Below are 26,440 nucleotides of genomic sequence, written 5' to 3' on the forward strand. Positions count from 1 at the left end.
ACAAATTAATCTCCATTGTGATTAGATCAGTGTGAAAATAAAGTATTTTGTTACAATTACAAAATAATTTTCATTAGCTACATACATTTGCAACATTTAAAAAAATATTAAATAATATGTAGCATTACCTCAAAATTTAGACATTGCACGGGACGATCTAATGGGTCAAGGCAAGTTTGCAGTGCATAACATAACAGTGCATGACAAACGTGTGTTAGGGAAATTTCTGTGGTAGCTTTTGCTGCTATTTAGTGTTTTCAGAGAAAATAAAATTAAATGTGCCTTTTAGCCCCTTTACCCAATACGTTTTGGCATGCAATCACGTGTTTATGAACATTTAAAATTCATGCAACAACATGATTTTAGGAACATGCTGCATATAACGGCATATGCCATAAAGAATCATTTAAATACCCATCTTGGTGCATGTTAGTTTGTACGTTTTTTGCCTGAAAAACTACAATCCCAGCATTCTTCGGAGCACAGCTGTTCATGTGAGTGGGAGGCTGAACACATTTCACACAGACAGAGAAGATAGTGACCAGTAACCACGGCATTGTAACAGACAGTTCAATGATGATAATGATGCTCGCTGTTATTGCTGCTGGGTTAGGGGTGGTCGCGATGATTTTAAGGTTGCTGTCTCCTCGCATCAGGTAAGCAAAGGTGCTTTTCTGAGGCAATGATTTGGATTTTTTTTTTACTATTTTAAAAGGTCTGTGCATGCATACATACATTAATTCATTCGGTAAAACACAGATAATAAAATGACTATGATGTGCAGAATGGATGAAAACAATGTGGTGTGTAATACAAGGAAAGCTCAATCTGTGAAGGTAGAGAATGCATTACAGCCATTGAAGCGTACAGCTCAATGCAATGCGAATTGTTTTAAAATCATGTTAATTCCGAACAACAGTTGACTTAAACGAACTCAGGGCTTTAAATGATAACTTTACAGTATACATCCAAACCGATAGTGTTTAATCGGTTCGTTCAGTGCGCTCGGTAGATATTAATTAAGGTTGTCCCTTGGCGGACCCGCCTCCCCTTGACATGAGCTGCTCTAGAAACCGACCAATAGAATGTCGGCATGGGCGGAGTTACCCCGCCCCGTTGCGAAAGAACGCTGCGTCATTGGTTCCCGAGTATTGATGAGGGCTTTCTGCGTGGGTCGGATCGCTTGACAGCTAAAATAATTGTTGGATGAGTACATAATAATTTATTTGCGTAGAACTGCCTGGTCCACAAATGATTGTGGACAAACGAGTTGAGAGGGGATCACACAGATCAGATCGTGCAACTATAACTGAAATTGTTATGATCAAAAGCTAAAAAATTTTATAAATAAAAAAAGCCTAAATTTCCTCATATTAGACATTCAAAAGCCTGATATTGGTGATTGAAGTATGTATAGATAGTGTTAAATTATTATTGTTTATTTATTTATTTATGCTTATTTTTTTTATGTATGGAGACCATAAATTACCTAGCCTGAACTAGGCTAGCGCTTACCAGGCTTTTTCAGATAGATGTACTTTATTGATTTACTTTTCCCTGTTTTCAACCCTTTTGTGATGGCCTTTATGTTGAATCTCAATGCTTTGTGTATGTGCAGGAAATATGCAGCAGGAGCAATGTGTCGATCCACAGCACGGTTAGATGGAAAGGTTGCATTGATCACAGGAGCAAATACAGGAATCGGGAAGGAAACGGCTTTGGACTTGGCCTCTCGCGGTCAGTCCAACTCTAAATAACTTCCTCACATCTAAGTAACATGCTCAAATATTTATTAAATATTTCAAATGTGTGTCAGTGATCAAGTAAAGGTAGAGGTTACATTTGAGATCTGTTTGCTGACAGGTGCACGTGTAATTCTGGCATGTCGTGATGTGGAGAAAGGTGAAGAGGCGGCAACGGAAATCCGTACACGAGTGGGTGGGGCTAAGGTGGAGGTGAGAGAGCTGGACCTGGCAGACACCTGCTCCATCAGAGCCTTCGCCCAGAGATTTTTGCGAGGTACTGCCTTATGTTAACTGACACATTCAACCACATGTCTTTGCAACCAAGCAATCACCAAGACTGAAAAACCTAACTGGTTCTGATAAAAAGCAAGAAAATATGCCAAGAAGACAGTCTGGTCTGAATTACAATGTCCTATTGTAAACAATATCCCCAATTAGCAAAAAGAACTCAGATAAGCGGCCTTCCCTGTAACTTTATAATGATATTTTAAGACACCATGATATCACTTGACCAGTATAGTTTTCAGTCCTATGTTGACATATATTTCCTATTGCAAAAGGAAGTTGGGGGAGGGGGGACTTATCAAAGGGCTTGTCCATTTTTATGCAAAAAAAGATAGCCATTAGGCTTTAGTTACATCAGCCATGAACAATTTTAAGATTTACACATTTCAATTTCATAACAAAATTCCATCAAATTGAATTTAGTAATCTTTTATAAAATAAGATTTAAAAAACGAAATAGTTTAATTTAGTATAGCAGCACATGTTGGCTGGGTGCAAGACCATCTTGGCTCAAGTACGGTACAGGTGGCAGCATGATCTGGTTCTGCTAAAGCTGGCAGAGACCCTTAGAGGAATTACATTGAGTTTGTTAAAAAGGGAGGTGCCGCACACAAGGCACGGTACGGAGGGAGGAAAGGTCAATCCTGGCACATGGAAGTGATTGGTCAATGGTGGTCGACCTTGGCCAGCAGCTAAAATTTCCTTCAGAGATCGCCATTCCCTCTTTGAGGCCGGACATAGTGTTATGGTCGGCATCAGCTAGGAAAGTCATAATGATTGAACTTAGTGTCCCATGGGAAGAGGGACTGGAGGCAGCCTATGAGAGGAAGAAGCTAAATTATGCTGATCTGGCTGCCGAGTGCAGGGAAAATGGATGGAGGGCTGCTATTTACCCTGTGGAGGTTGGGTAAATTTGGTATCTTTGGATCAGCGTTGAAAAAGTCTGAAGGAACAGGACAGGCACTGGACGGGTGGTAGGCAGAGACTGATAGCTTGTGTTTTTTTCTAATAGAGAAGAGGCCTTGGACCGTAGAGTAGGTCTGCTCATTGGGTGGGGGGGTTATTGAACCCTGGTTGTATGGTATGTCTTGATGGGAAAGGAGGAATGTCTTGATGGGAGGGCAGAACGAGAGGCAATCGAGAGGATCCAGTGTCCAGCTGCGGGGGGTGGTAGGAAGACGTCCCTGACCGCTGCCCCACCACCAGGAGATGTTCCGGGATTAATAGGGTAAAACATCTGTGATAGGTGGCTCCCAGCTGATGATCCCATAGCTGGACAACTGAAGACACCAGCAGAGGTGCGGCAGGCAGTAATGCCCAGCAGGTTTAGACATTTACCTGTGCATCTGATTAAGTTTTATTAATTTAAAATTGTTAAACATTGCACAAATTAAATTGATGGAATTTTGGGTAACACTTTACAATAAGGTTGTATTTGTTAACATTAGTAATTGCATTAGATATCATGAACTAGCAATTACTCTTTATTAATGTTAATATATAAAAAATACAATTGTTCATTGTTTGTTCATGTTAGTTCATAATGCATTAACTTATGTTAACATATACAACTTTATATATACAGCTGTGCTCAAAAGTTTGCATACCCTGGCAGAAATTGTGAAATTTTGGCATTGATTTTGAAAGTATGACTGATCATGCAAAAAAACTGTCTTTTATTTAAAGATAGTGATCATATGAAGCCATTTATCATCACATAGTTGTTTGGCTCCTTTTTAAATCATAATGATAACAGAAATCACCCAAATGGCCCTGATCAAAAGTTTACATACCCTTGAATGTTTTGCCTTGTTACAGACACACAAGGTGACACACACAGGTTTAAATGGCAATTAAAGGTTAATTTCCCACACCTGTGGCTTTTGAAATTGCAATTAGTGCCTGTGTATAAATAGTCAGTGAGTTTGTTAGCTCTCACATGGATGCACTGAGCAGGCTAGATACTGAGCCATGGGGAGCAGAAAAGAACTGTCAAAAGACCCGCGTAACATGGCCATTTTACTTTATAAAGATGGAAAAGGATATAAAAAGATATCCAAAGCCTTGAAAATGCCAGTCAGTACTGTTCAATCACTTATTAAGAAGTGGAAAATTCGGGGATCTCTTCATACCAAGCCAAGGTCAGGTAGACCAAGAAAGATTTCAGCCACAACTGCCAGAAGAATTGTTCAGGATACAAAGAAAAACCCACAGGTAACCTCAGGAGAAATACAGGCTGCTCTGGAAAAAGACTGTGTGGTTGTTTCAAGGAGCACAATACGACGATACTTGAACAAAAATGAGCTGCATGATCGAGTTGCCAGAAAGAAGCCTTTACTGCGCCAATGCCACAAAAAGACCTTGACACACCTCACAGCTTCTGGCACACTGTAATTTGGAGTGACGAGGCCAAAATAGAGCTTTATGGTCACAACCATAAGCGCTATGTTTGGAGAGTGGTCAACAAGGCCTATAGTGAAAAGAACACCATCCCCACTGTGAAACATGGTGGTGGCTCACTGATGTTTTGGGGGTGTATGAGCTCTAAAGGCACAGGGAATCTTGTGAAAATTGATGGCAAGATGAATGCAGTATGTTATCAGAAAATACTGGCAGACAATTTGCATTCTTCTGCATGAAATCTGCGCATGGGACGCTCTTGGACTTTCCAGCACAACAATGACCATGAGCACAAGGCCAGGTTGTCCCTCCAGTGGTTACAGCAGTAAAATTTGAAGTTTCTGGAGTGGCCATCACAGTCTCCTGACCTTAATATCATCGAGTCACTCTGGGGAGATCTCAAACATGCGTTTCATGCAAGACGAACAAAGACTTTGCATGACCTGGAGGCATTTTGCCAAGACGAATGGGCAGCTATATCACCTGCAAGAATTTGGGGCCTCATAGACCATTATTACAAAAGACTGCATGCTGTCATTAATGTTAAAGGGGGCAATACACAGTATTAAGAACTAAGGGTATGCAGACTTTTGAACAGGGGTCATTTCATTTTTTTTTGTTTTATGATTGTGCCATTCTGTTATAACCTACAGTTGAATATGAACCCCATAAGAAATAAAAGAAATGTGTTTTGCCTGCTCACTCATGTTTTCTTTAAAAATGGTACATATATTACCAATTCTCCAAGGGTATGCAAACTTTTGAGCACAACTGTATATATTAGTCGGTTGTGGGTTGCAGCTTTCCCAGAAAAGAAAGTATGTAAGACTTAAATGCGTTCGTTTGGGAATTTTGTCAGTTTAGAAGTAATAGACATGGACTAAAAGCCACAAAACTCTGCATTTAATGGAATAAGTTATTTTGGGGGGGGGTAGATGACTAAGTGTAAATCATTTCTTTTTCTTCATTCAGAGGTGGATCATCTGCACATTCTCATCAATAATGCTGGTGTCATGATGTGTCCTTATATGAAAACTGCTGATGGTTTTGAGATGCAGATTGGAGTCAATCATTTGGGTAGGTCTGGAAAACACTCAGTTAATCGTGGGAAAAAAAATATTAGTAAATGTAGTAATTTCCACATCTCCATTACCGTATGTCTTTTCTTAAAATAGATATTTGAAAACTCACCTCTGTATCTCCTCTTCTCATTCAGGCCACTTCTTATTGACATATCTCCTCATTGGACTGTTGAAGCGCAGTGCGCCAGCACGAATCGTGATGGTGTCCTCACTGGCGCATAATTTCGGCTGGATTCGATTCCACGACCTGCACAGTCAAGGCAGCTACAACAGTGGCCTCGCCTACTGCCAGAGCAAGTTGGCTAACGTTCTTTTCACACGCGAGCTAGCACGCAGACTCCATGGTGAGTTTTCTTCTTCTTTTTTGTTCGGAAATGCACGAAAAAACATTTGTAAAAACCTCTCACTCGACTGTGCTGCTTTGCTATTTGTTTGTTGGGTTGGGCAGATTTCTCTAGAAACCTGACCTTTTGTACAAATTATTTTACATGGTCAATGTCACAAATGTGCTTGTTTGACTTGTATTTCATCAGGGTCAAATGTTACCGTGAACTCCTTGCACCCGGGGACGGTGAAGTCAGAGCTGGTGCGTCATTCTACCATGATGTCACTGCTGTTTGCTCTCTTCTCTATGTTCCTGAAGACACCAAAGGAAGGAGCTCAGACGTCCATTTACTGTGCAGTGGCTGAGGAGCTCCAATCCATCTCAGGCAAACATTTCAGGTAGAGCAAACATCAGTTTTCTTTGCTTTTCAGAACCTTCATGAAATAGTTCTCCTAAAAATGAAGATTCTGCCGTCATCTATTCTTATCCAAGGTTCCCAAGGAAAATGGAAATCCTGGAAGTATCAGGAAATTATAAAATTGTGTTTTCCAGGCATGGAAAATTCATATAAATGTTTACAATCTTAAAAGAATAATTCACCCCAAAATAAAAATTCACTCAACATTTACTCACCCTCATGCCATCCCAAATGTGTATGAATTTCTTTCTTCTGCAGGACAAACAAAGATTTTTAGAAAAATATCTCTGCTCTGTTGGTCCATCCAATGCAAGTAAATAGTGGCCAGAACTATGAAGCTCCAAAAAGCAAATAAAGGCAGCATAAACATAATCCATATGACTCCAGTGGTTAAATGCATATCTTCCTGACCGATATTAAAGGTATGTGTGAGACACGGATAAATATTTATGTCCTTTTTAACTAGAAATGTCCACTATCACTTTCACATTCTTCTTTTGTTTTTGGCGAGTCGCATTCTTCATGCATATTGCCACCTACTGTGCAGGGAGGAGAATTTATAGTAAAAATTACTTAAATATTGAACTGTTTCTCATCCACACCTATCAAATCACTTCTGAAAATATGGATTTAACCACTTGAGTCTTACAGATGACTTTATGCTGCCTTTATTTGCTTTTTTGAACTTCAAAGTTTTGGACACCATTCGCTTGCATTGAATGGACGACAGAACTGAGATATTTTTCTAAAAATCTTCCTTTGTGTTCTACAGAATTCGCACATCTGAGTGAATGAGATAATTTTTTATTTTTGGGTGAACTATCCCTTTAAGCTAATCACAACTTTTCTTAGTTACGATTAACTAATTGGCTAGAAACTGCTCTTTTGTGGAGTAAATCTAGCTTTTAAACCAAAGTGATACCTGATTTGTGAACAGATACATTTTTGGATGTCATTTTCAATGAATCAGTCCAACCAGTTTGCAAATCAGTCTGAACACACTGAAAAATCTTGCCCTCTACTACACCTCTCAAATCAAATATGGTAGCATTTGACATCAAGAACCGAGGACAGTTCTCATTGACGTCAAACCTGACGCAACGTGTCAAACTGTGCCATATTTGATTAAATATGGTTCTTTTAAACTGGTTACGCCAAATTAATAAACCTCTCTCTCTCTCTCTCTCTCAGTGATTGTGCCCCTGCTTTTGTGGCCCCTCAGGGTCGGAGTGAGGAGACGGCACGTAAACTGTGGGATGTAAGCTGTGAATTATTAGGCACTGAGTGGGACTGAGTCATCTTTTTAACTTGCTTTTATTTTAAACCTTTTCTTGCTTTTCTTATTTGGTCAGTCCATGTGGTTTTTTCACACTTAAGTTGTAAACATTTTCAGTGATCAGACTTTTCTATCTCTTATTTCATTTGGTTTGTAAACAAATTGTCTAGTCTATAATTTCAACTACACAAACCACCTTCACTCCACCTAGTTCTGCTAATTCTCTCCTGTTATGCCCTTGTGACAAGCAACTATAAACTTTTATTTAACTCCAGTTCAGATCTGTGGACCATTTATAACACATTGTTTTACCCTGGGATTATTCTGTTTGTATGTTAAATGCCACTTTAGTTCCCATCTCAGTATTCTCACATGAAGCTGCATATTGGAGTCTTTTATACAGATGTGAACATGCTTTTAACTACTGTGGTACATTCATGACCAGAGATAAATATTTAAATATATAAAGTTGGAAAAATAAAGATTCATAATGATTGCATTTTCCTTTATTTATTTGCTAAGATACAAAAACACATTTAAGGCCACATTAACACATTATTCAAACTATGATCAAGAAGTGCATTATTACTTCAAACAGGGATTTTAAAAAAATGTGACAGTGATAATTCATTTATTTAGTTACTGAATGTCAGTATTGTTTGTTAGAAAATAGCCTTTTCTATATATAAATATATTTTAATTATATTCTGAATTAAGAAATGTCCCTTCAGCAGATGTATAGATGTGTGAACAAACACTTGCATTTCTTTTTCACCCTAATAAGTTTGAGAAATATGTGCATACATCTCTGAGGCTCTTTGGCAACACACAATCTGTAATCAATGAAGCGTATTACTTCATTTTAGAGAGAGACCGTGCCAAGAACCACAAAGCTGTGACAGTCTCATCCCCATTTTCACATGTGCATAGGCCCTGGAAACACAAAATGTGTTCAGATAATGTTGTCCACACAATCCCTTGGCCATACCCTCCCTTTTTTACCTTTGATTTACTGAAACAAGAACATATACATATATAGAGATTCTACATTATTATAAAATTAATAATATGAGGGTCAGAGAGAGTTTAATCCAGTTGACACACTCTCACATAAAAACACCTCTCAAATTCATAAACGGCACATGTAATTACAGTGTGAGTTAATAGTGTAATAATGGTTGGTTATAGACAAACATGTAAGCGCTGTTGCACTAATACAGTATTTCATCGATTGTAAGGCTGAACTATGTCAAACTCAGAATCCCTATCCAACCAGTTGTAACTGTTAATATTTTTGCAATATCAAAGATATTGCTTATGCTTGTTCTAAATTATCACTCATAATAATGGTGGTAAATTGCATGCTTACCCTTGTAACAATATGTTTCTTCTTAGTCTAGTCTCTCTGTGAGAACTAAAAAAAACAGCCGTTTCCTTTGAGGGTTGTAATGAGTTTTACCACTGTGGTGATGCCATGGTAAACTCGCCATGAACAAGTTAAAACTTAATTTCATGGCAGACAAACTCCACTGTCATATGACCATGTTGCACAAGGATGAGATTTTAGACACACAGATTAGTCTTTATAAATGAGAAGAGTAAGAGAAATCCCTTTTTCAGAGGTAGCCAATTATAATGTTTTAGTACACAGATAAGAACTAATGGGAACTTCCCACCCCCACCCCCTTCATGAGTAAAGTACTTGACAAATCAGCCCAAGAGGAAGGCTAGCTGTAAAACTGCAATTATGCATTTGAATGCACTGAGATGTTATTATACAGACTATCCACCCACAGTCTCAGCACTCATTAAGAACTGAAATTGTTTTTACAAACTCAGATCTACAACAGCTTCAAGAGGAAGGTGGAGTTTTTGTTCTGGACTGGGGGTTGGACTGGTCCCACACTGAGCCTGAATGTCAACTAACATGACGTTACAACAGTGGCACATCTGTGATTCATTTCCCCTTTTTAATTGAGGAGCAGAATATTATAAACCCACTGCAGTCAATCAGAGCAGAGCTGGATTCCTCAGTGACCAATAAGAGTTAAGAGTGCATGGCGAATGTTGGTAGTGGTTATGAGTTATTGCCGAGCCGTTGCCGTGTCGACTGGTCCTGATGCTCCGAAAGCCATTGGCGACAGATGTTCTGCATGACAGAGTCACCTGAGCTCTCAGCTGCCAGCAACACGTCCTGTATTAGCATAGTTGCCTTCATCAGATCCAGCTTCACAGCCAGGAGATATGCTGCCCGCAGTTTACTGCATTGCAGATATGCATTTATCTACAAAGAGAAGGCGACAAAAGAATGACTGTAAGTGCAAGAGAGAGAAAGATTCACACTGAGACAGAGAGACAAACCTTACCTTGTTTTCTGCACTTTTAGACTCCTGAATCAGGGCCTCTAGCTCTTTAGACTAAGCAGAGAGAAGAAACCATTTTTAATCAGACCAAAAATGCAATCGACATAAAAATGATTTAATCTGGAGCACATTTTGCAGTTTTCATCTCAAATATTTTAAGTATAATAATAATAATAATTAAGTATATTAAATATTTTGTCTTAAATATGCTTTCAGCTACCAATAAGAATGTAGTGTTCTTAGCATGGTTGAACACATTTTACCATGTTTAAAGGAATAATTCACCCAAAAATTAAAACTGTCTCATCATTTACTCACCCTCATGCTATCCCAGATGTGTATGACTTTATTTCTTCTGCTGAACACAAACGAAGAGTTTTAGAAAATATTTCAGTTCTGTAGGTCCTCACAATGCAAGTGAATGGTGACCAAAATGCACAAAGGCAGCATAAAGGTATTTAAATCCATATGTTTAGAAGTGATGTGATAGGTGTATGTGAGAAACAGATCGATATTTAAGTCAATTTTTACAAAAAATTCTCCTCCCTGCCTAGTAGGTGGCGATATGCACGAAGAATGCGAGTCGCCAAAAACAAAAGAAGAAGAATGTGAAAGTTCAAGTGGAGATTGATTGAAAAAAAGGACATAAATATTGATCTGTTTCTCACCACACTTATCTTATCGCTTCTGAAGAAATGGATTTAACCACTGGAGTCTTATGGATTACTTTTATGCTGCTTTTATGTGCTTTTGGAACATTTAGATATTCTTTTTCAAATCTTTGTGTTCAGCAGAAGAAATACACATACACATCTGTGATGGCATGAAGGTGAGTAATTGATGAGAGATTTTTCATTTTTGGGTGAACTATTCCTTTAAATCCATTTAACAAAAGTCCACAAAATCGACAGATTCCATCAAGGCCTACTTATGGTCCATTTTCACTTCTAGTAATTCATGAATCACCCCTTTGTGAGATGGAACCTCTTGGATAACAAACCTAGACCTTTGAGCACTAAAACACAACACTGACCTCATAGTCTGACCTGAAACAAAAAGTAAAACTGGTCTCAGATCAGTAGGTGTAAACTCACATCAGCAGAACTCTTATCAGCCACAGACACACAGCTGAGCACAATGGCATCACAGTCGTGTTTAGAGGCCGTGCCAGATTCCCCTACACACTTCAGCAACTGCCGCACAGATGGGTACTGATGCTGCCGAATCAAGCGCTGTCCGACCCGTATGTACACTGCAAGTGCCTCCAATTGGAAGTCCTTCATCACATTAAATAAAATGGAGAATCAGAGCCACATGTGAATGGGACAAGGTCTTATTCTGTTTTGGCTATCATAACTGCTTACCTGTATTACTCGATATGCAATGCCAAAACCTTCCTCAATGTTCTTCCCTCCCAGCATCACCTGTGAAAAGTGCATACAGAGTTTACAGTTTTTCTGATATTTGTTTATAGTCCGACATACTGTATTTATGCTTGGTCTCTGTTAGATTTAGGCCGCATTTACACTGTCATCCATATTCGTTACTTTCCACATTGTAAAAGCAGCCACCAGGGCTGTTCACACTGAAAGCATTTTTGCATCAGTATGCGCTGAATTGTTTTTCTATGTAAAACCTGCATTCTGTTATATGCGCTGCTTCCTGCTTTTTAAGCGCAAGAACATGTTCGGTAAATTTGAATGGCCCCTTAGAGTGCAGCACTTTCAACATGAATCATAAACATGCTGTTGGAATACAGTTTAAATGTTAAATGCAGCATCATTGTAATAACTTCTGGTTAATACACATAATGATGTGCTTTTGTTTCAGTATTTTGCAAAGATAAATACGGTTACGGTCACCACATAACATGCATTACGTACACACTCTCAGCCTTGCATGATTCAAAACAAGCAATCAGCTGACATCAAACTGAAATTATGGAATGCTTTCTTGTGTTGTTCAGGGAATACTTTAATACAGTTAAACACCCACAAACAGAATATGCAGTTTTATATACTGTACATAACACAAAAAGTGTCCAGACTGGAAAATGAGCAGAAATGTGTTAATGAAGATAAAAAGTGATTTGATTATTTATTTAAAATGTATATTCTACATATTTATTCTATTTTCATTTGGGGAGATATGGACCTGTACCACTTTCCCCTCACTCTAAAATATTTAATTCTGTATATGCAAGACTTTTACTCTATTAGTTTTTCTAGAAAACCCAAGAACTGTTCCAACTGCATTTTGGACAATTAGAAAAAGGGAAATGGAGGAGGGTGAAAGGAAATGACTGGAAGACAGACAGATGTTTTTCAAGCTCACCTTGCAGGCCACATCCACCTTCATGGGGCTGTTTCCAAACAGAGTGGGTGGGGCAATGTTCCCTGTGGGGGCGGGGCCTTTGGTTGACTTGGAAGGGGAGGAGCTTTCACAGCGATGCAGGAAGCGTGTTACCTCCAGTTGCAGCTCGACTGTGTGTATGTGTCTGCAACACACAGTATGTTACTTCACAAAATGCAGATAGTACAGGTTACTATTTACACTAGCAAATACAATCTATTTACTTTTAATTTACATATAAAACAAATTTTAAAATTAATAAATAAATAAATAAATAAAAGTGATGCTTTGATGAGTCCTCTCTGAAACAGTGGTAGGTGTGGGTAATCAGTACCTGGAGACCTCAGTGGAGCTCATTTTCTTCCTGAAAGAGGAGCTGTTTGATTTCCTGCGACTCTGCTGTTCTTGCAGGTAAGTTCTCAGGTGCTCTTTGGCTCGGATCAGCCAGCGCTGCTGTTCTCCCAGCTGCTGGTATGACTGAGCACCGTGAGAAAAGAATCGGATACATGTCATAGCAGCACGAACGTGATCCTACAAAGAGAAAATACAGCAGTTATTACAATGTAGACATGTGTTCTGTACCTTCACAAACTGCTAGTATGCAATGTGTGTATGTACTCAATACCATCATAAACTGTTGAAGTTGGTACAGAGAGTGGTAGTGTCCCCTGCGCTGCAGTGATTGGCAGGCTGAGAGAAGGTAACGGCCCAAGCTCTCCAGTGTGGGGTCTAGAGTCTCTAACAGACCTTGCAAAGCCCCTAACAGTCCACGTTCAAGGCAGGGCTGAAACACACCCTCCAGAAACACTTCCTCTGAACACTCCTAGAGAAAGACAGAGAGAGAGTGAAACTTTGATTACGTTAACATGATATTCCTTTATCATACACCGATCAGCCACAACACTAAAACCATCTGCCTAATATTGTGCTGCCACAACAGCGCCAACCAGCATCTCAGAATAGCATTCTGAGATGCTAATTTCTCACCACAATTGTACAGAGCAGTTATCTGAGTTACCATAGACTTTGTCAGTTCAAACCAGTCTGGCCATTCTCTGTTGACCTCTCTCATCAACAAGGCATTTCCGTGTACTGAACTTCCGCTCACTGGATGTTTTTGGCACCATTCTGAGTAAATTCTAGAGACTTTTGTGTGTGAAAATCCCAGGAGATCAGTGGTTACAGAAATACTCAAACCAGCCCATCAGGCACCAACAATCATCCATGCGATTATCTAATCAGCTAATCGTGTGGCAGCAGTGCAGTGCACAAATCATGCAGATACAGGTCAGGAGCTTCAGTTAATATTCACATCAACCATCAGAATGGGGAAAAATGTGATCTCAGTGATTTGGAGCGGTGCATGACTGTTGGTGCCAGGTGGGCTGGTTTGAGTATTTCTGTAACTGCTGATCTCCTGGGATTTTCACACACAAAAGTCTCTAGAATTTACTCAGAATGGTGCCAAAAACAAAAAAAACAGCCGATGAGTGGCAGTTCTGCGGACGGAAATGCCTTGTTAATGAGAGAGGTCAACAGAGAATGGCCAGACTGGTTCAAACTGACAAAGTAACAAATAACCGCTCTGTACAATTTTGGTGAGAAGAATACCATCTCATAATTCTATTCTGAGATGCGGGTTGGCACTACCTACACAATATTAGGCAGGTGGTTTTAATGTTGTGGCTGATCAGTGTATGTTTTACACTGCATGGCCAAAAGTATGAGGACACTCCCTTCTAAATAAAAAGTTTAACCAGGCCCCTAAATTCCAGTGAAGAAAAATCTTAATAGTTCACCTAACAATTTAAAGTCATCATTTCCTCATCCCAGTGTTGTTACAAACCGTATTACTTTTTCTTTTACAGAAAACAAAAGGTGATGTTGGGCAGAATTTTGGGAAATAAGCTACAGCCACCTTTCAATTTCTTTGCATCTTCTTTCCATTCAATTAAAAGCGAGACTATCATTCTGCCTAAAGGCCTCAGCACACTCACTGAAAAGTTATTCATCATTCTTCGCTCAGAGCCAAAAAGAAGTTCGAAACCCGCAATACTGCAGGGGAGGCGTTCAGAGGTACATTTAAATATGAGGACACTCAAGACTACATGTAAAACATCAACTAATATGACAATAAAATGTGTTATCAGTGATTTCATGTCTCATTGTATGAGTAGAATTTACACAAGCTCAGTAAAAGATGTATTAACTACTCGCTGATGATTTTAAATTAATATATATATACAGTAGATAATGTGTAATTTGCCATGTTTACCTTTAGTATTCATGGTCCTAATGTGCTAACACAATATATGAGGCCATAATACGCACCAGTTACATTCTGTTATTGTAATTTATAATGACACTGCAAAGATAGTTGTATAAAAGAATTTTAATGGGCAGAATGCAGACAAAAGAATTATGATATCATATCTTTCTTTGGGCATATAAAACAAAAGAGCAGATGGGCACTTAAGAGCATTTGTGTAGATTTGATTCCTTTTGTAGACTAATAAACAAAAAAAACTTCTTGGAAATGTTCTCGGAAAATGCCTCAATGTGAACGATCATACAGATGTAGGTAAATGTGCACCAGCTTGCAAAAAACTACACACCGGTGTGTTCATGTTGACTGATCTTAACTGATTGAACAAATTAGCTGTCGGCCTCAAAGTAGGTGGAGCTCCAGGTCACACCTACCGATGAACTATCCCTTTTTTAAATTAAATGTTCAACAAGCAGACATGGGTATGATATTTATGTTTCCACATGGTCATATAGTGTAGCTCTATATATCAGAATACATGATAATTCTTGTAATTTATGCATGAGGTGTATTAGCATTTTTCCCCTGTAGAGTGTTCTGTAGCCCCAGAGTGTTAGCAGCACCTTATTGTGTAAGTGGGTGAGTGCGTCTCTTAGGCAATCATGGCGCAGGTAAAAGCTGATGAGGCTCAAATGTGTGCCGTAGGTGAGCAGGTAAAACAGACACTCTTGATAATAGCCACACTGTTGAACCTTGCTCTCTGTGCCATCAAGAGGAGCAGAGTCAGAGAGAGCATCTTCTAGCTCACGCAGAGAGGCCAGGATGTCTTCACCCACTGTCTAAAACAAATAAATACAAAGTGAGTTTATAAACAACTGTCTATTCTTCCTGTTTTCTGAGTCCCTTACCGTCTGGGTTTTTATGTGCCGTTGTATCAAAGCTTGTTTTTATAGTTCAATATATGCAAAGGTTTTAAGCTTTGAGAAAGCAAAACACTCCTATTTTCCCAGCAGCTTTCTGATTTCTCTTTTTTGTCCTTTTGGTTATGTAACAGTGTCTCTGTGAAATTTAAAGTGAAGAAATACATTCTGCAACACAATCCTAGTGTGCTCTTTGCTCTAAAACTGTCCAGAGTTAGTGAATAAATCTTCCCTACATGGAATTGAAAATGAATAATTGAAAATGGCAAATGTTAAAAGCATTTGAATGTGGAAGTCATGCCAGACTTGCCCTAATGCCAAGCACTGTAGGGCCCAAAATAATCTGTTTGTCACTGGACTCACAAGAGCCGAGGATCTGGTTCACTCATGTGAACACTGGATAAGAGTGCCACCATCAGGCAGAAAAGCCTGGGGTGCCTGAAAGGTCCTCAAAACAGACACATTCTTGGCATCACATGAACAAGGGAACATGCATTTTGTTCATTTCCGTCATCCTATGTGATAGCTAGACAAAGCATGGTGTATATCCAAAAGAAATGTGCCTGCTGTTTCCCTTTTATGTATGTGTAGCGTTACCATGCTCAGAGTGAGTTTGACTGTGGACTCCAGGTGCTGAACGATCTCCTGCAGAAGTCTCGCTCCATGGTTTAGCTGGTTCCGATCTACTGGTGCCTTCAGACAGCGGGCAAACTTCTCCCTGGCCCCGCTGAGAAGTCCAGCCTTCAGAGATGCCATACCCCACGCCTGCCACACTCCACTTGGGTCCAGCCCACTCTTAGTCGACACCTGGTGGAGACAATCAAAGCATTATAAATAAATACAAATAAAAAACTATATATATAAAAAAAAAAAAAAACACAGCTAAACCCAACATCAACAAGTCAAGTGGCTGCTTGACTGCTAAGTAATTAAATAGTGTCCTGACATTCCTTTTTTATTATTTTAATATGTTCCTTGAGGTTCACTTATAATATTGGAAAGTTTTTTGCACAAAAACAAATCAGTCATACTCTGCCAGAAACGCTCGGTTTTAGTCCTGCTTCTCCTTTAAGACTTGATAGTAAACACTCACTGATATGATTGTCTCTCTGCTCTTGACTGACCTGCCATCTCACTGCTCACCACTACCGGGCGGGGCTACAGATGTAATAAGGTGTTAGTAGGCATTGATGTGTTGTTGTAGAGGCAGTTAGATGTAAATGTCTACCACAGTGTGACATCACAATGTGGAGGAAGTAGAGGAGTCGTTTTGAAAACTTGGTTTCAACAAATGCTCTTTCTGCAGTGAGGAGGAAGTTTTGAGTTCTGAAACTTACATGTCAAAAGGTAAAGGAAAATGTAATTCTTCATGTCATGACCCCTTTAAATACTTGAGATGTACATACCTTGGGATAAAAAATAAAAATAAATAAATAAATAAATAAATAAATAAAGAGTCTACAAACAAGGAATCAAGTCCCAGATATATTTTTTTTAATTCTCACTTTTGGTAGAGTAGGCTTACTCTGCATTTACAGCAAGTAAAATGTAGGGAAACAAACATAATTGCTAAAGCAGTTCAAAGGCAGTTCTTTAATCTTGAGCAATAGACCTCATATGGAGACAGGGTAGATATGAGTATGTGAGGAATAGATGTACAGCCTGTTCAATGGATTGTACTATTTTAAAGGAATGTTCTGGGTTAGATACAAGTTAAGCACAATTAACATCATGTTTGGCATAATGTTGATTTCCACAAAAACAGTTTAGACTTGTCCCTCATTTATTAAAAAAAAAAGCAAAATTTGAGGTTAAAGTAAGGTGTTTTCTTATGAAGTGAATGGGGCAAATCAAATAAACTTTAAAATACACAGTTTCAAAAGTATAGTCACAAGATGTAAACATAATAAACAATTTTCGTATAATAAAATCACTTACCTTCTCTGTGTAAAGCTATAACCAATACTACAACTCTGTTGCCATGACAACGAAACCCTGTAATCCCAGTATTGGATACAATTTTACACAGATAAGGTTAATGAGTGATATCATCACACTAAAATCTTTTTTTATATTTTCAAGCTATTCTTTCGAAACTATGTGTATTTAGCGTTTATGGACTGGCCCCATTCACTTCCCTTGCAAGTCCCTTAGTGAAACAGCTTTTTTTAAAATATATTGGGGACGAGTTTAAATGATTTTTTGCGGTAATCAACATTATGCCACAAATGCTGTTAATTGAGCTTTACTTGTATTGAACCCAGAACATTCATTTCCGGGTTCCTAGGAGACGTCCAAATTTCTTCATCCATGTTTTCCAGTGAAAATATTGCATCTACTGTGACTAAGGTCCATATTCTCACCTCTACGGCCAGCTGGTAATGTTCGGCCTCTAGCAGCTGGTTGCGTAGACGTGTCACTGCAGTCGTTTCCTGAATATCGTCCAGAGATGGAATGTACTTATAGTTTGCACTGACCAGGATCTTCAACACATCAACCTTACTGATGTAGCTATGGATGGAGAAAGAGGAAAAGAATTAATAGAAAAAGAGAGTAAACACTCTTTTTGTTCTCACCTTGTTTTTTTGCAAAACATACTGTATATTATTTCATTCAGATTTAAGTTCTCATTTAACTTGTTTGTCTCACCTGTCACAGAGAGCCGGCTCTTGGGTGCATCCTGCATTAACGAACATGAGTTTGGCACTAAATAGCAGTTGACGCATCACATCTGTCAGTAGACGTGCATCCACCTCGGGATTGGTCAGTTTGCGGGAAAGTGAGCGGCAGTGGCCAATCAGTTGCTTCCCGCAGGCTGCATGATCGCTGTGCAGCGTCAATATGGCGACACACAGTGATGTGCTGGGTGCCTTTAACATAAAGAGAGATAATCTGTGATACTGTGTATTGTAAAATAGATTAATAAAGAGATTTCACTTAACCCTCCTATGGTCTTCGGTCATTTTGACCGGAATCACTTTTGCCGATTTCATAAAAATGGTTTCTTTTGTCTGAGCGACACAACACTTTTCCTCCACTTGCCATCTGAACATTTAAAAAAAAAAAAAAAAAAAAAAACGTGGGCATGATTCGACAAGTCTAAGTGGTCATAAAAAAAAAAAAGTGACACCAAAACTGACCAACCAGTGAAAATGAATGGGAAAGACCATAACACAGAGCAGTTTTGTCTTTTGATCTGTGAAATACAAGCAATATTTCTGCCACAATGCAGAAAAAACACAGAAATTAAAGGGTGGGACTATAAAACATCCAGAGTGCAAAACATACACACCCACTCACACACACACTCACACACACAAAAATGATCTGGTGAGTCTAATAAAATCAATAAATCAGCCACAATGCTAAACACACACACACACACACACACACACACACACACACATACACACACACTCAGAAATGAGGGGGTGAGACAATAACACACCCACAATGCAGAACACGCACACACACAAACACGCACACACAGAAATAAATGTGAGACTAAAACAGCCAGGACGCTGAACACACAGGTGTGTTTACTTGTTTACTAAACTGTTTACTGTTTGTTCTGTTTTATGCATTTATTGTTCTTCATTATTGTTGTTCACCTCACTGACTTGAAAATGTTTGCAGTATAAATTTTTGCTATAGAAAGTTTAAAATTGCAGAATGCTTACTCTGATTCTTCCGTTTTATACTCTAATTGAATTAACACAATTTTGCAGTTCATTTCTGTTAACTCCAAAAACTGACTCTTCAAATAAATTTTAAAATTCTAAACTTTGACAAATAATAGTTTAATAATGTCTAAATATATATCCAAATGTATAACATAAAATATAAAATTAGGTTAGAACATACAATCAGAATACACAGTTGGTGGCTGCACAGAACACTGCAGTCGTCTACTGGTTATTATTGTGTGACATTATTTTCAAGTCATGTAATTTATATTTTGATCACCAGATGGCAGCAATCTGCCTCCAACATACTGTACATCACGTACTCATATTTTCTTCATGTTTCAACTTCAAGATGTGTAGGTTTTTACTGTACAAAATTTTCATAAATGTGTTTATTTGCATATGAAAATTAATGGAAAAATTGATACATTTCAAATAAGATCAAAATAGCATAAAATCCCAAAAGAAGTGTATAATTTTATTTTTAATACTTCAGGGGAAAAGATAAGGTATCATTATCATCAACATAAAAAGTTACACCTTTGCTCTTTCCGGTCAAAAATGACCAGGTAAGGTAGGGCTCATTTATGAAGACCATAATAGGGTTAAACTAATCAGTCTCCTTTAAAAAACAAAAAAACATTCTATCTATTCCATTATGAGTAAAAGTGGTTAATACTAAACTCTTTACAGATCTTAATGCTTGGACTACTAGTGTGATGGAAGAGAACTAAACCTGTTCATAGTAAAACTCGCTTTTCAGCTGCTGGTTCTCTGCTGGGTTTGGACTCAGGCGGTACTGCTTTCGTGAAACTTCAGGTAGACTTAGGACCCCATTCAAGACTCTGTCAATGGATGCAGGGCTGCCAGATGCTGAGAAAAGTTTTGTTTAGAACCATGTAATTATAAACCAGGAAAAGGCGCATATGTTTTCCCACACAATCAGAAGAAGCTTATTTGTAAATCTCATTGCATAAGAATGAAAATGTTTCTATATGTGAGACATTAACAGAGTATCGACATTGTAATTAAGAATTACATTTTACCTTCCCCCTCCTCAAGCTCCTCATCTGAGCTGCAAAAAAACAAAATATAAATACATTAGAGAGAGCAAGATACATAAGAAACATCATGTGCTTTTTTTTTTACACCCAAAAGCCCAAAATAGACAACGGTGTTAGCTCGGTGGCAAAAACCCCAATAACTTTATCTGTTGCACCATCACTAACAATCAACCACTTTTTACGTCATTATGAACTGTGCTTTAAAAGTGTGTGCATGAGTCTTACTCCGTGTGGAAGAAGTTGTAGCATTGGTCACAAACTCTGACAGGTTCTTCAGAGCCCTCTACTGCCATCTTTTTACTGGAGCAGGAATGACACACAAGCCTGCCACAGCGCCTGCAGTGGTGCCTTCTGTTAAACTGAAACGGGAGAAGGGTTAAGACTCTTGAATTGAGTTTAAGAGATACTCATGGCCGGACTCTTTTCTTATGATATTCGATTATTCACAATCCTTCTCTTGTATTGTATCTCTTTCCTCTCACTCATATACGATGCATCTCTCACCATGGTGAATCTCTCCTTCTGGCAGACCATACAGATGTGCTGTTTGTGGTCTGGGATCCAATCCTTCCGGTCAGGGGTTTTCTCAGGAGGGGTGAAAGGTGTGGTCAGTGGGCGTATCTTCTTAGCACTGGGGCATCTCTCACTGGAGGGCGTGTGCATGGGTATGCCGCCTGAAAAAGCCACTGCAACCATGACTTCGAAACTGTTATGAGGTCAGTTAACAAATAGTTTAAACACCGTGTTAGGAGCCGTTCACACAGGATGCGTACTTGCATTCCCTTCTGCCCCATTTCTTAATTATTGGTCTATCTACACAGGCACCAGAGGGACATATATGCCTTCTGTTCACTTCTGTTGCTCTTCATCTAGCTGTTGATAAGAAATGCATGTCCTTTGTGAATGGCCCCTTAGTGCTACCTACTGGACTTTTTGATTCATTATTATCAGAAAAACATGACTAAACTTGTGTTTTCCATCACGGCTACTTAAAAAATGGGTGTGGCTCCAGGATACAGATGTGTGGCTCATACCTGCTGATGGAGGAGGGGTGTGGCCTGGGGAGGCAGGGCAACTCTCCTGAGCTGGACACTGCAGAAATGCATCCTGCAAACTAATGACAGAATCTGAGAGAAAAAAAGAAATGAAGAGAAAGAGAGAAAGGCAGAGACATATAAGTGAAGAGTTGTTCTAAATATAATGATCTTAAACTTCCTTTAAGAACACACAAATATTAACAGAAATCCTGTTAGTCAGGCATTTCACTGTTGCTTCCTCAGCACAGTACTATACAGGATTTCTCAAGCTGACTACTTTTTATAGTGCTTTTTTTTTGTCCTTTTTGGAGCATGACAACCCATAGCCATTGTATGTTTTCACTGTAAGAGTAGTGTGAACTAAAGTTCTGCTAAATTTCTCCTTTTGTGTTCCACTGAGGAAAGAAAGCCATATGGGTTTGGAACAACAAGAGAGAATTAACAAACACAAACACTTTAAAAATCTAGGGAGGTCTTAATCTGGACCCAGACTGACAATGCTGTTCAAGTGGGTTTGGACTCACCAGACCGTGACCACTCTCTGGGTGTGTAGGGGAAATCAAGAGCCTTCCCTGCATAATCTGCCAGTAAAGTGTCTATGTGCTGGTTGGTGATTCCAGCGTCCTGAGCAGGTAGAAGGTTCCGGAGCGTGCTGACGGCAACAGTGGCCCAGTCCACCTTCATATTCATCAGCAGCTGCTCCAGCATGAGAAGCGGATCCGACAGCAGGGAAAAATAATCATGACGAGATGTTTCCGGCAGAGTCAGTAACACCTGTGACAAGTACACACACCAAGATAACAACGAACGGATCAACACCATACTTCCTGAGAATGTTACTACAGTGTGACAGTTGCAATCAAGTCTGTATCTTTCAATTATAAATGTAAACTAGTGATTAAGCGATATAGGTTTTTCAATAGCCAATGCCAATTTCAATATCTAGAGAGCAGGATGGCCAATGGCCAATTTAAAGGGATATTTCACCCAAAAATGAAAATTCTCTCATCATTTACTCACCCTCATGCCATGCCAGATGTATATGACTTTCTTTCTTCTGCAGAACACAAAGATTTTTAAAAGAATATCTCAGCTATGTTGGTATAAACAATGAAAGTGAATGGTGGCCAGAACTTTGAAGCTCCAAAAGCGCATAAAGGCAGCATAAAAGTAATCAATACGACAATATGACAGGTGTGGATCAGACACAGATCAATATTTAAGTCCTTTTTTACTATAAATCTCCACTTTCACATTCTTCTTTTGTTTTTGGTGACTCGCAGTCTTTGTGCATATCGCCACCTAGTGGGCAGGGAGGAGAATTCATAATAAAAAAGGACTTAAATATTGATCTGTTTCTGAACCACACCTGTCATATCGCTTCTGAAGACATGGATTTAACCACTGGAGTCGTATTGATTACTTTTATGCTGTCTTTATGTGCTTTTGGAGCTTCAAAGTTTTGGTCATCATTCACTTGCATTGAATGGACATACATAGCTGAAAAATTATTTAAAAAAAACTTTGTGTTCAACAGACAAAAGAAAGTCATACACATCTGGGATGGCATGAGGGTAAATGATGAGAGAATTTTAAAATATAATGACAGCAAATGAGATGTACACAATAGGGCTGTGTAAATATATTGATTTTCCAATTAATCTAATCAAATTGAAACTGAATCAAGAGCTTATGAATTGGGATCGAATCAGGAAATCAGTGACAATACCCAGCCTTAGTACACAAAACTGCTTAAATTCAATAATTACTGTATTTTCCAGAATTTAAGTCTTGTTTTTTTTTTTTCATTATCTGAAAGGATCTGTGACTTTATTTCAGGAAATTACAGAAACACTTATTTTACACGTTGTTTACTTCTGTTTACTCAAACAGAATTTAAAAAAAATATATTATCCATTGATTTTGTGTCTTGTGTCAGATTTTGGAACTGACACAAACGTGACGTAGCACTTGTTAATCAGCAAAGCAGTTACACAGTTATCAGCCAATGCCAGTTCTCTCAAAACAGCCAAATACGTAATGGTTTTATCAAACAAAACCTCTGCCAGATCCAGCTCAGACTTAAAGTTACCTTTGAGCCAAGGTGCAGGGCATGGATATGGCGTCTGCACGCTGGGGTCATCCGACTCTGGAAGTGTAGGGTGAGGTAATCAGAAAGGAAATGGCAGGCAGCCAATCCAGGCCTTCGATCTAGGGCTTGCTCACATACCTCCAAACCCACTGAATCAGAAAGCGCCTCCAAGAGCTGGGGGAGGGATATGGAGAAAGGTTGAGTCAAGAAGGACTCAAGTCATGTCCAACCCATTAATAGCTTTAAAGTAATTCAACGTTATATAAATGAACTAGTTTTAACTAGGCTCGTCAACTTGATATACTGTAGATATAATAAATAGATCGATAGACTTGGTTTGTAAACATGATCACTGACATGATTTCATACATTGGAAGCCAAAGGACATCACAAAAAGCTTTCTACAGTGCTCATACACATGCAGACACGCACCTGGAAGGCATCTTCTGTGTGACCCTGTTCTAGCAGGTGTAAGAGGTGTTCAGTCTGCAGCTGCAGTCGAGATTGTTCAGAGACAGAGTATAGCTGCAACCACTTGGCACACAACTCAAACTCCTGAAAACACATACACAAACATTCCATTCCATTATAATATTGTCCTCCCATAACTTCAAGTCAGTAGTACATAAATTATAATATATAAATATATATATATATAAATATATATATATATATATATATATATATATATATATATATATATATATACACACACACGCACACATACTGTAGAGCTGAGGAGGGCGGGGCCGGGCTGGAATGAGATACACCCGGTCCCCAATCAGCCTGATGGGGCGCGCGAGGGATAAAGGCGGCCGGGGACGACAGTTCGAGAGAGAGAGAGAATTACAGACAGCTGTGCTGTGTTTTTAGTTGTGTGTTTTTGTTTGGGTTTTTGTTTAATAAATTATTATTTAAGTTGTCAAGCCGGTTCTCGCCTCCTCCTTTCCTCGAAACCCCCTTACACTGGTGCCGAAACCCGGGAAGGAGGAGGGATTCCCGTCGCAGAGGCCTCGACACTGCCGTCCACCCAGGGGAGCGCCGCTGCCGTCCGACGGGGGACGGAGTAGCCCGACTACCCGGACGCGGGGAACGGCCGCCGTCCGCGAGGCGAGTGGGGACGGGACTCCCCGACCGCCTGGAGCGAGGGAGCCGCTGCCGGGGGCGGAGGAGTGCCCTGCCGTCCCCCGGGAACGCGGAGGGGTCGAGAGAAGACCGCCGTCCGCGAGGGGGAGGAGGGAAGTGACTCCCCGACCGCCTGGAGTGGTAGGGCCGCTGCCAGGGGCGGAGGAGAGTCCCCACGGGACGCCGGGAACGCGGAGGGGCGTTCTGTCCGCTGGGGGTCGGAGGTCTGACTCCGGTCCGCCCGGGGAGGAGTGGCTGCAGTCCGCCTGAGAGGGTGGAGTAGTGATCGAGGACCACGCGACGGCGCATCAGAGAACCGGTGAGTTTCTTTTTCTCTCTCTCCTCTCTCTCTCTCTGCCGCTCCGTGTTGGCCTTTCCCTCGCCATTTTGTGTTTTTTCTCCTCCCAGGTCGAGGAAGGCGGGGAGGACCCGCCGGCAGTCGGGGCATAAGGCACGCCCCCCCACCCGGAGAGGAAGGGTGGGGGGGGATGTACGTCATGCCGGGGGCTCCCCGGCCTGAGGCAACGCCGGGAGGAGTGTAGAGCTGAGGAGGGCGGGGCCGGGCTGGAATGAGATACACCCGGTCCCCAATCAGCCTGATGGGGCGCGCGAGGGATAAAGGCGGCCGGGGACGACAGTTCGAGAGAGAGAGAGAATTACAGACAGCTGTGCTGTGTTTTTAGTTGTGTGTTTTTGGGTTGGGGTTTTTGGTTAATAAATTATTATTTAAGTTGTCAAGCCGGTTCTCGCCTCCTCCTTTCCTCTAAACCCCCTTACACATACATGCACACATACATGCACACACAGTATTTGCAGAAACTGGTCAAAATAAAAAAAAAAGACGCATTGTTTTCAGACCTCATAGACAATACTAATGGTTTAACTTAGGAAGAGTTCAGAAATCAATATTTGGTGGAATAACCCTGATTTTCAATCACAGCTTTCATGCGTCTTGGCATGCTCTCTACCAGTCTTTCACATTGCTGTTGGGTGTATATGGGCCACCCTGTTTTCCTGTTTTTTTCTATACAGTATATCAGTAATGGACACTGCAAAACCCTTATCAGTCAACCAAAATTAGTAGACTCATTGTAAAGTATTGTTTTGTTGGTTTATGTTTCTATAAACTCACCATGGCCTTCAGCATCATAGTGAAAACAGACTCAGAATTCCTTGCAGACTCCTCTCTCAGCTCCTGCCATGTCTCCCACAGCAACGGAGGCTGCAAACTCAACATCTGTAGAATGCATGAAAATATGGAACTGTTACAAGGTGATGTCATTATCCAGCTTCTAGATTATGTTGTTTACAGTTTATCTGTCCATTTGCCATGCTGCCATTGAGTAATCTACAAGCAATGGGGTTGCCTGACTGACCCGTTGGTACATGTCAAGCTCCTGTTTCCTCAGCTGAAGCTGCTCTCTTAACGGATCCTGAGTGTTCTGGTCACTGAGGCAGAACTGCAGTAACTCTAAACAGACTTCTAAAGGCCAGCGATCCAAACCCTGCAGAACCACACGACCACGCAACTCCCAGTCCCTCACACGGAACAACTGCTCCACACTGCTGCATTCTTCACAAAAAGAGAGATAGAGCTGTAATCATCACACTTATTAAACTTAACTCTGTTACATTATCCTATTTATGGTCTTTTCCAGCACTGTCTTATTCATCCGGATCATTGCTGTTCCTGTAAATATGAAAGGCTCGTTTGTAGCAGACAGTGTGTCCTCTTGAAGGTGCATGCTGCCTTTATATCGTCTTAGGAAGTTTGTACTCACAAGCTTGGAAGTAATAAATATGTTGCAATATGCATTCAAGTGATTTGGTCCGAGAAAAAAAAATTTGTTGGGCAATTTCACATTTCTTTCTTTGTTTTTTACTGACAGGCAAAACAGTTCCTTTCCTTAAAAAATAAGCAAAAAGTGCATACAATTAAAATATTTTAAATTAAAATTGTTTTTCTAAAATATTGTCTCTGATTACATCTAAATATTCTTTTTA

The 26,440-nt window shown here is 39.8% G+C and overlaps 2 protein-coding genes across 4 annotated transcripts in view; one reads left to right on the top strand and one right to left on the bottom strand.

The window, feature by feature from the left end:
* Nucleotides 1-504: 504 nt before the first annotated feature.
* Nucleotides 505-8,030, top strand: LOC127413997 (retinol dehydrogenase 11-like). 2 transcript variants are annotated; one of them, XM_051651632.1, is made up of 7 exons: nucleotides 505-656; nucleotides 1,619-1,737; nucleotides 1,864-2,019; nucleotides 5,403-5,507; nucleotides 5,647-5,856; nucleotides 6,046-6,235; nucleotides 7,447-8,030. In XM_051651632.1, exons 1-7 carry the CDS (start codon nucleotides 574-576, stop codon nucleotides 7,547-7,549), a joined length of 966 nt encoding a protein of 321 aa, XP_051507592.1. In that variant the 5' UTR covers nucleotides 505-573; the 3' UTR covers nucleotides 7,550-8,030. The 2 variants fall into 2 exon arrangements, with proteins under 2 accessions (XP_051507592.1, XP_051507593.1); XM_051651633.1 differs by lacking the exon at nucleotides 505-656 and adding an exon at nucleotides 1,178-1,407.
* The window catches only part of LOC127413973 (zinc finger FYVE domain-containing protein 26-like), a 37,414-nt gene continuing 19,001 nt past the window's right edge, over nucleotides 8,028-26,440 (bottom strand). The window contains exons 21-41 of one of the 2 annotated variants that reach the window (XM_051651575.1): nucleotides 25,813-26,009; nucleotides 25,569-25,673; nucleotides 23,744-23,866; nucleotides 23,312-23,485; nucleotides 21,744-21,993; nucleotides 21,217-21,309; nucleotides 20,687-20,856; nucleotides 20,408-20,541; nucleotides 20,165-20,193; nucleotides 19,855-19,991; nucleotides 18,082-18,302; nucleotides 17,796-17,943; nucleotides 16,030-16,239; nucleotides 15,136-15,351; nucleotides 12,872-13,069; nucleotides 12,581-12,777; nucleotides 12,229-12,391; nucleotides 11,259-11,318; nucleotides 10,989-11,171; nucleotides 9,898-9,948; nucleotides 8,028-9,815 (exon numbers count right to left, since the gene is read on the bottom strand). In XM_051651575.1, the coding sequence (XP_051507535.1) occupies nucleotides 9,609-9,815; nucleotides 9,898-9,948; nucleotides 10,989-11,171; nucleotides 11,259-11,318; nucleotides 12,229-12,391; nucleotides 12,581-12,777; nucleotides 12,872-13,069; nucleotides 15,136-15,351; nucleotides 16,030-16,239; nucleotides 17,796-17,943; nucleotides 18,082-18,302; nucleotides 19,855-19,991; nucleotides 20,165-20,193; nucleotides 20,408-20,541; nucleotides 20,687-20,856; nucleotides 21,217-21,309; nucleotides 21,744-21,993; nucleotides 23,312-23,485; nucleotides 23,744-23,866; nucleotides 25,569-25,673; nucleotides 25,813-26,009 (3,266 nt within the window). In that variant the 3' untranslated portion in view covers nucleotides 8,028-9,608. Of the gene's footprint in view, nucleotides 9,816-9,897; nucleotides 9,949-10,988; nucleotides 11,172-11,258; nucleotides 11,319-12,228; nucleotides 12,392-12,580; nucleotides 12,778-12,871; nucleotides 13,070-15,135; nucleotides 15,352-16,029; nucleotides 16,240-17,795; nucleotides 17,944-18,081; nucleotides 18,303-19,854; nucleotides 19,992-20,164; nucleotides 20,194-20,407; nucleotides 20,542-20,686; nucleotides 20,869-21,216; nucleotides 21,310-21,743; nucleotides 21,994-23,311; nucleotides 23,486-23,743; nucleotides 23,867-25,568; nucleotides 25,674-25,812; nucleotides 26,010-26,440 lie in introns of both variants that reach the window. The other variant, XM_051651574.1, reaches the window with a different exon arrangement.

Source organism: Myxocyprinus asiaticus, chromosome 23, assembly GCF_019703515.2.
Source record: "Myxocyprinus asiaticus isolate MX2 ecotype Aquarium Trade chromosome 23, UBuf_Myxa_2, whole genome shotgun sequence".
Lineage (NCBI taxonomy): Eukaryota > Metazoa > Chordata > Actinopteri > Cypriniformes > Catostomidae > Myxocyprinus > Myxocyprinus asiaticus.

What these genes read in the sequence shown, in the direction of transcription:
- LOC127413997 (XM_051651632.1), top strand. Translation starts at nt 574, where the DNA reads ATGATGATAATGATGCTCGCTGTTATTGCTGCTGGGTTAGGGGTGGTC. An exon ending in CGCCCAGAGATTTTTGCGAG is followed by an intron (nt 2,020 to 5,402) that starts GTACTGCCTTAT and finishes TTCTTCATTCAG; the next exon opens with AGGTGGATCATCTGCACATT. An exon ending in GCTAGCACGCAGACTCCATG is followed by an intron (nt 5,857 to 6,045) that starts GTGAGTTTTCTT and finishes GTATTTCATCAG; the next exon opens with GGTCAAATGTTACCGTGAAC.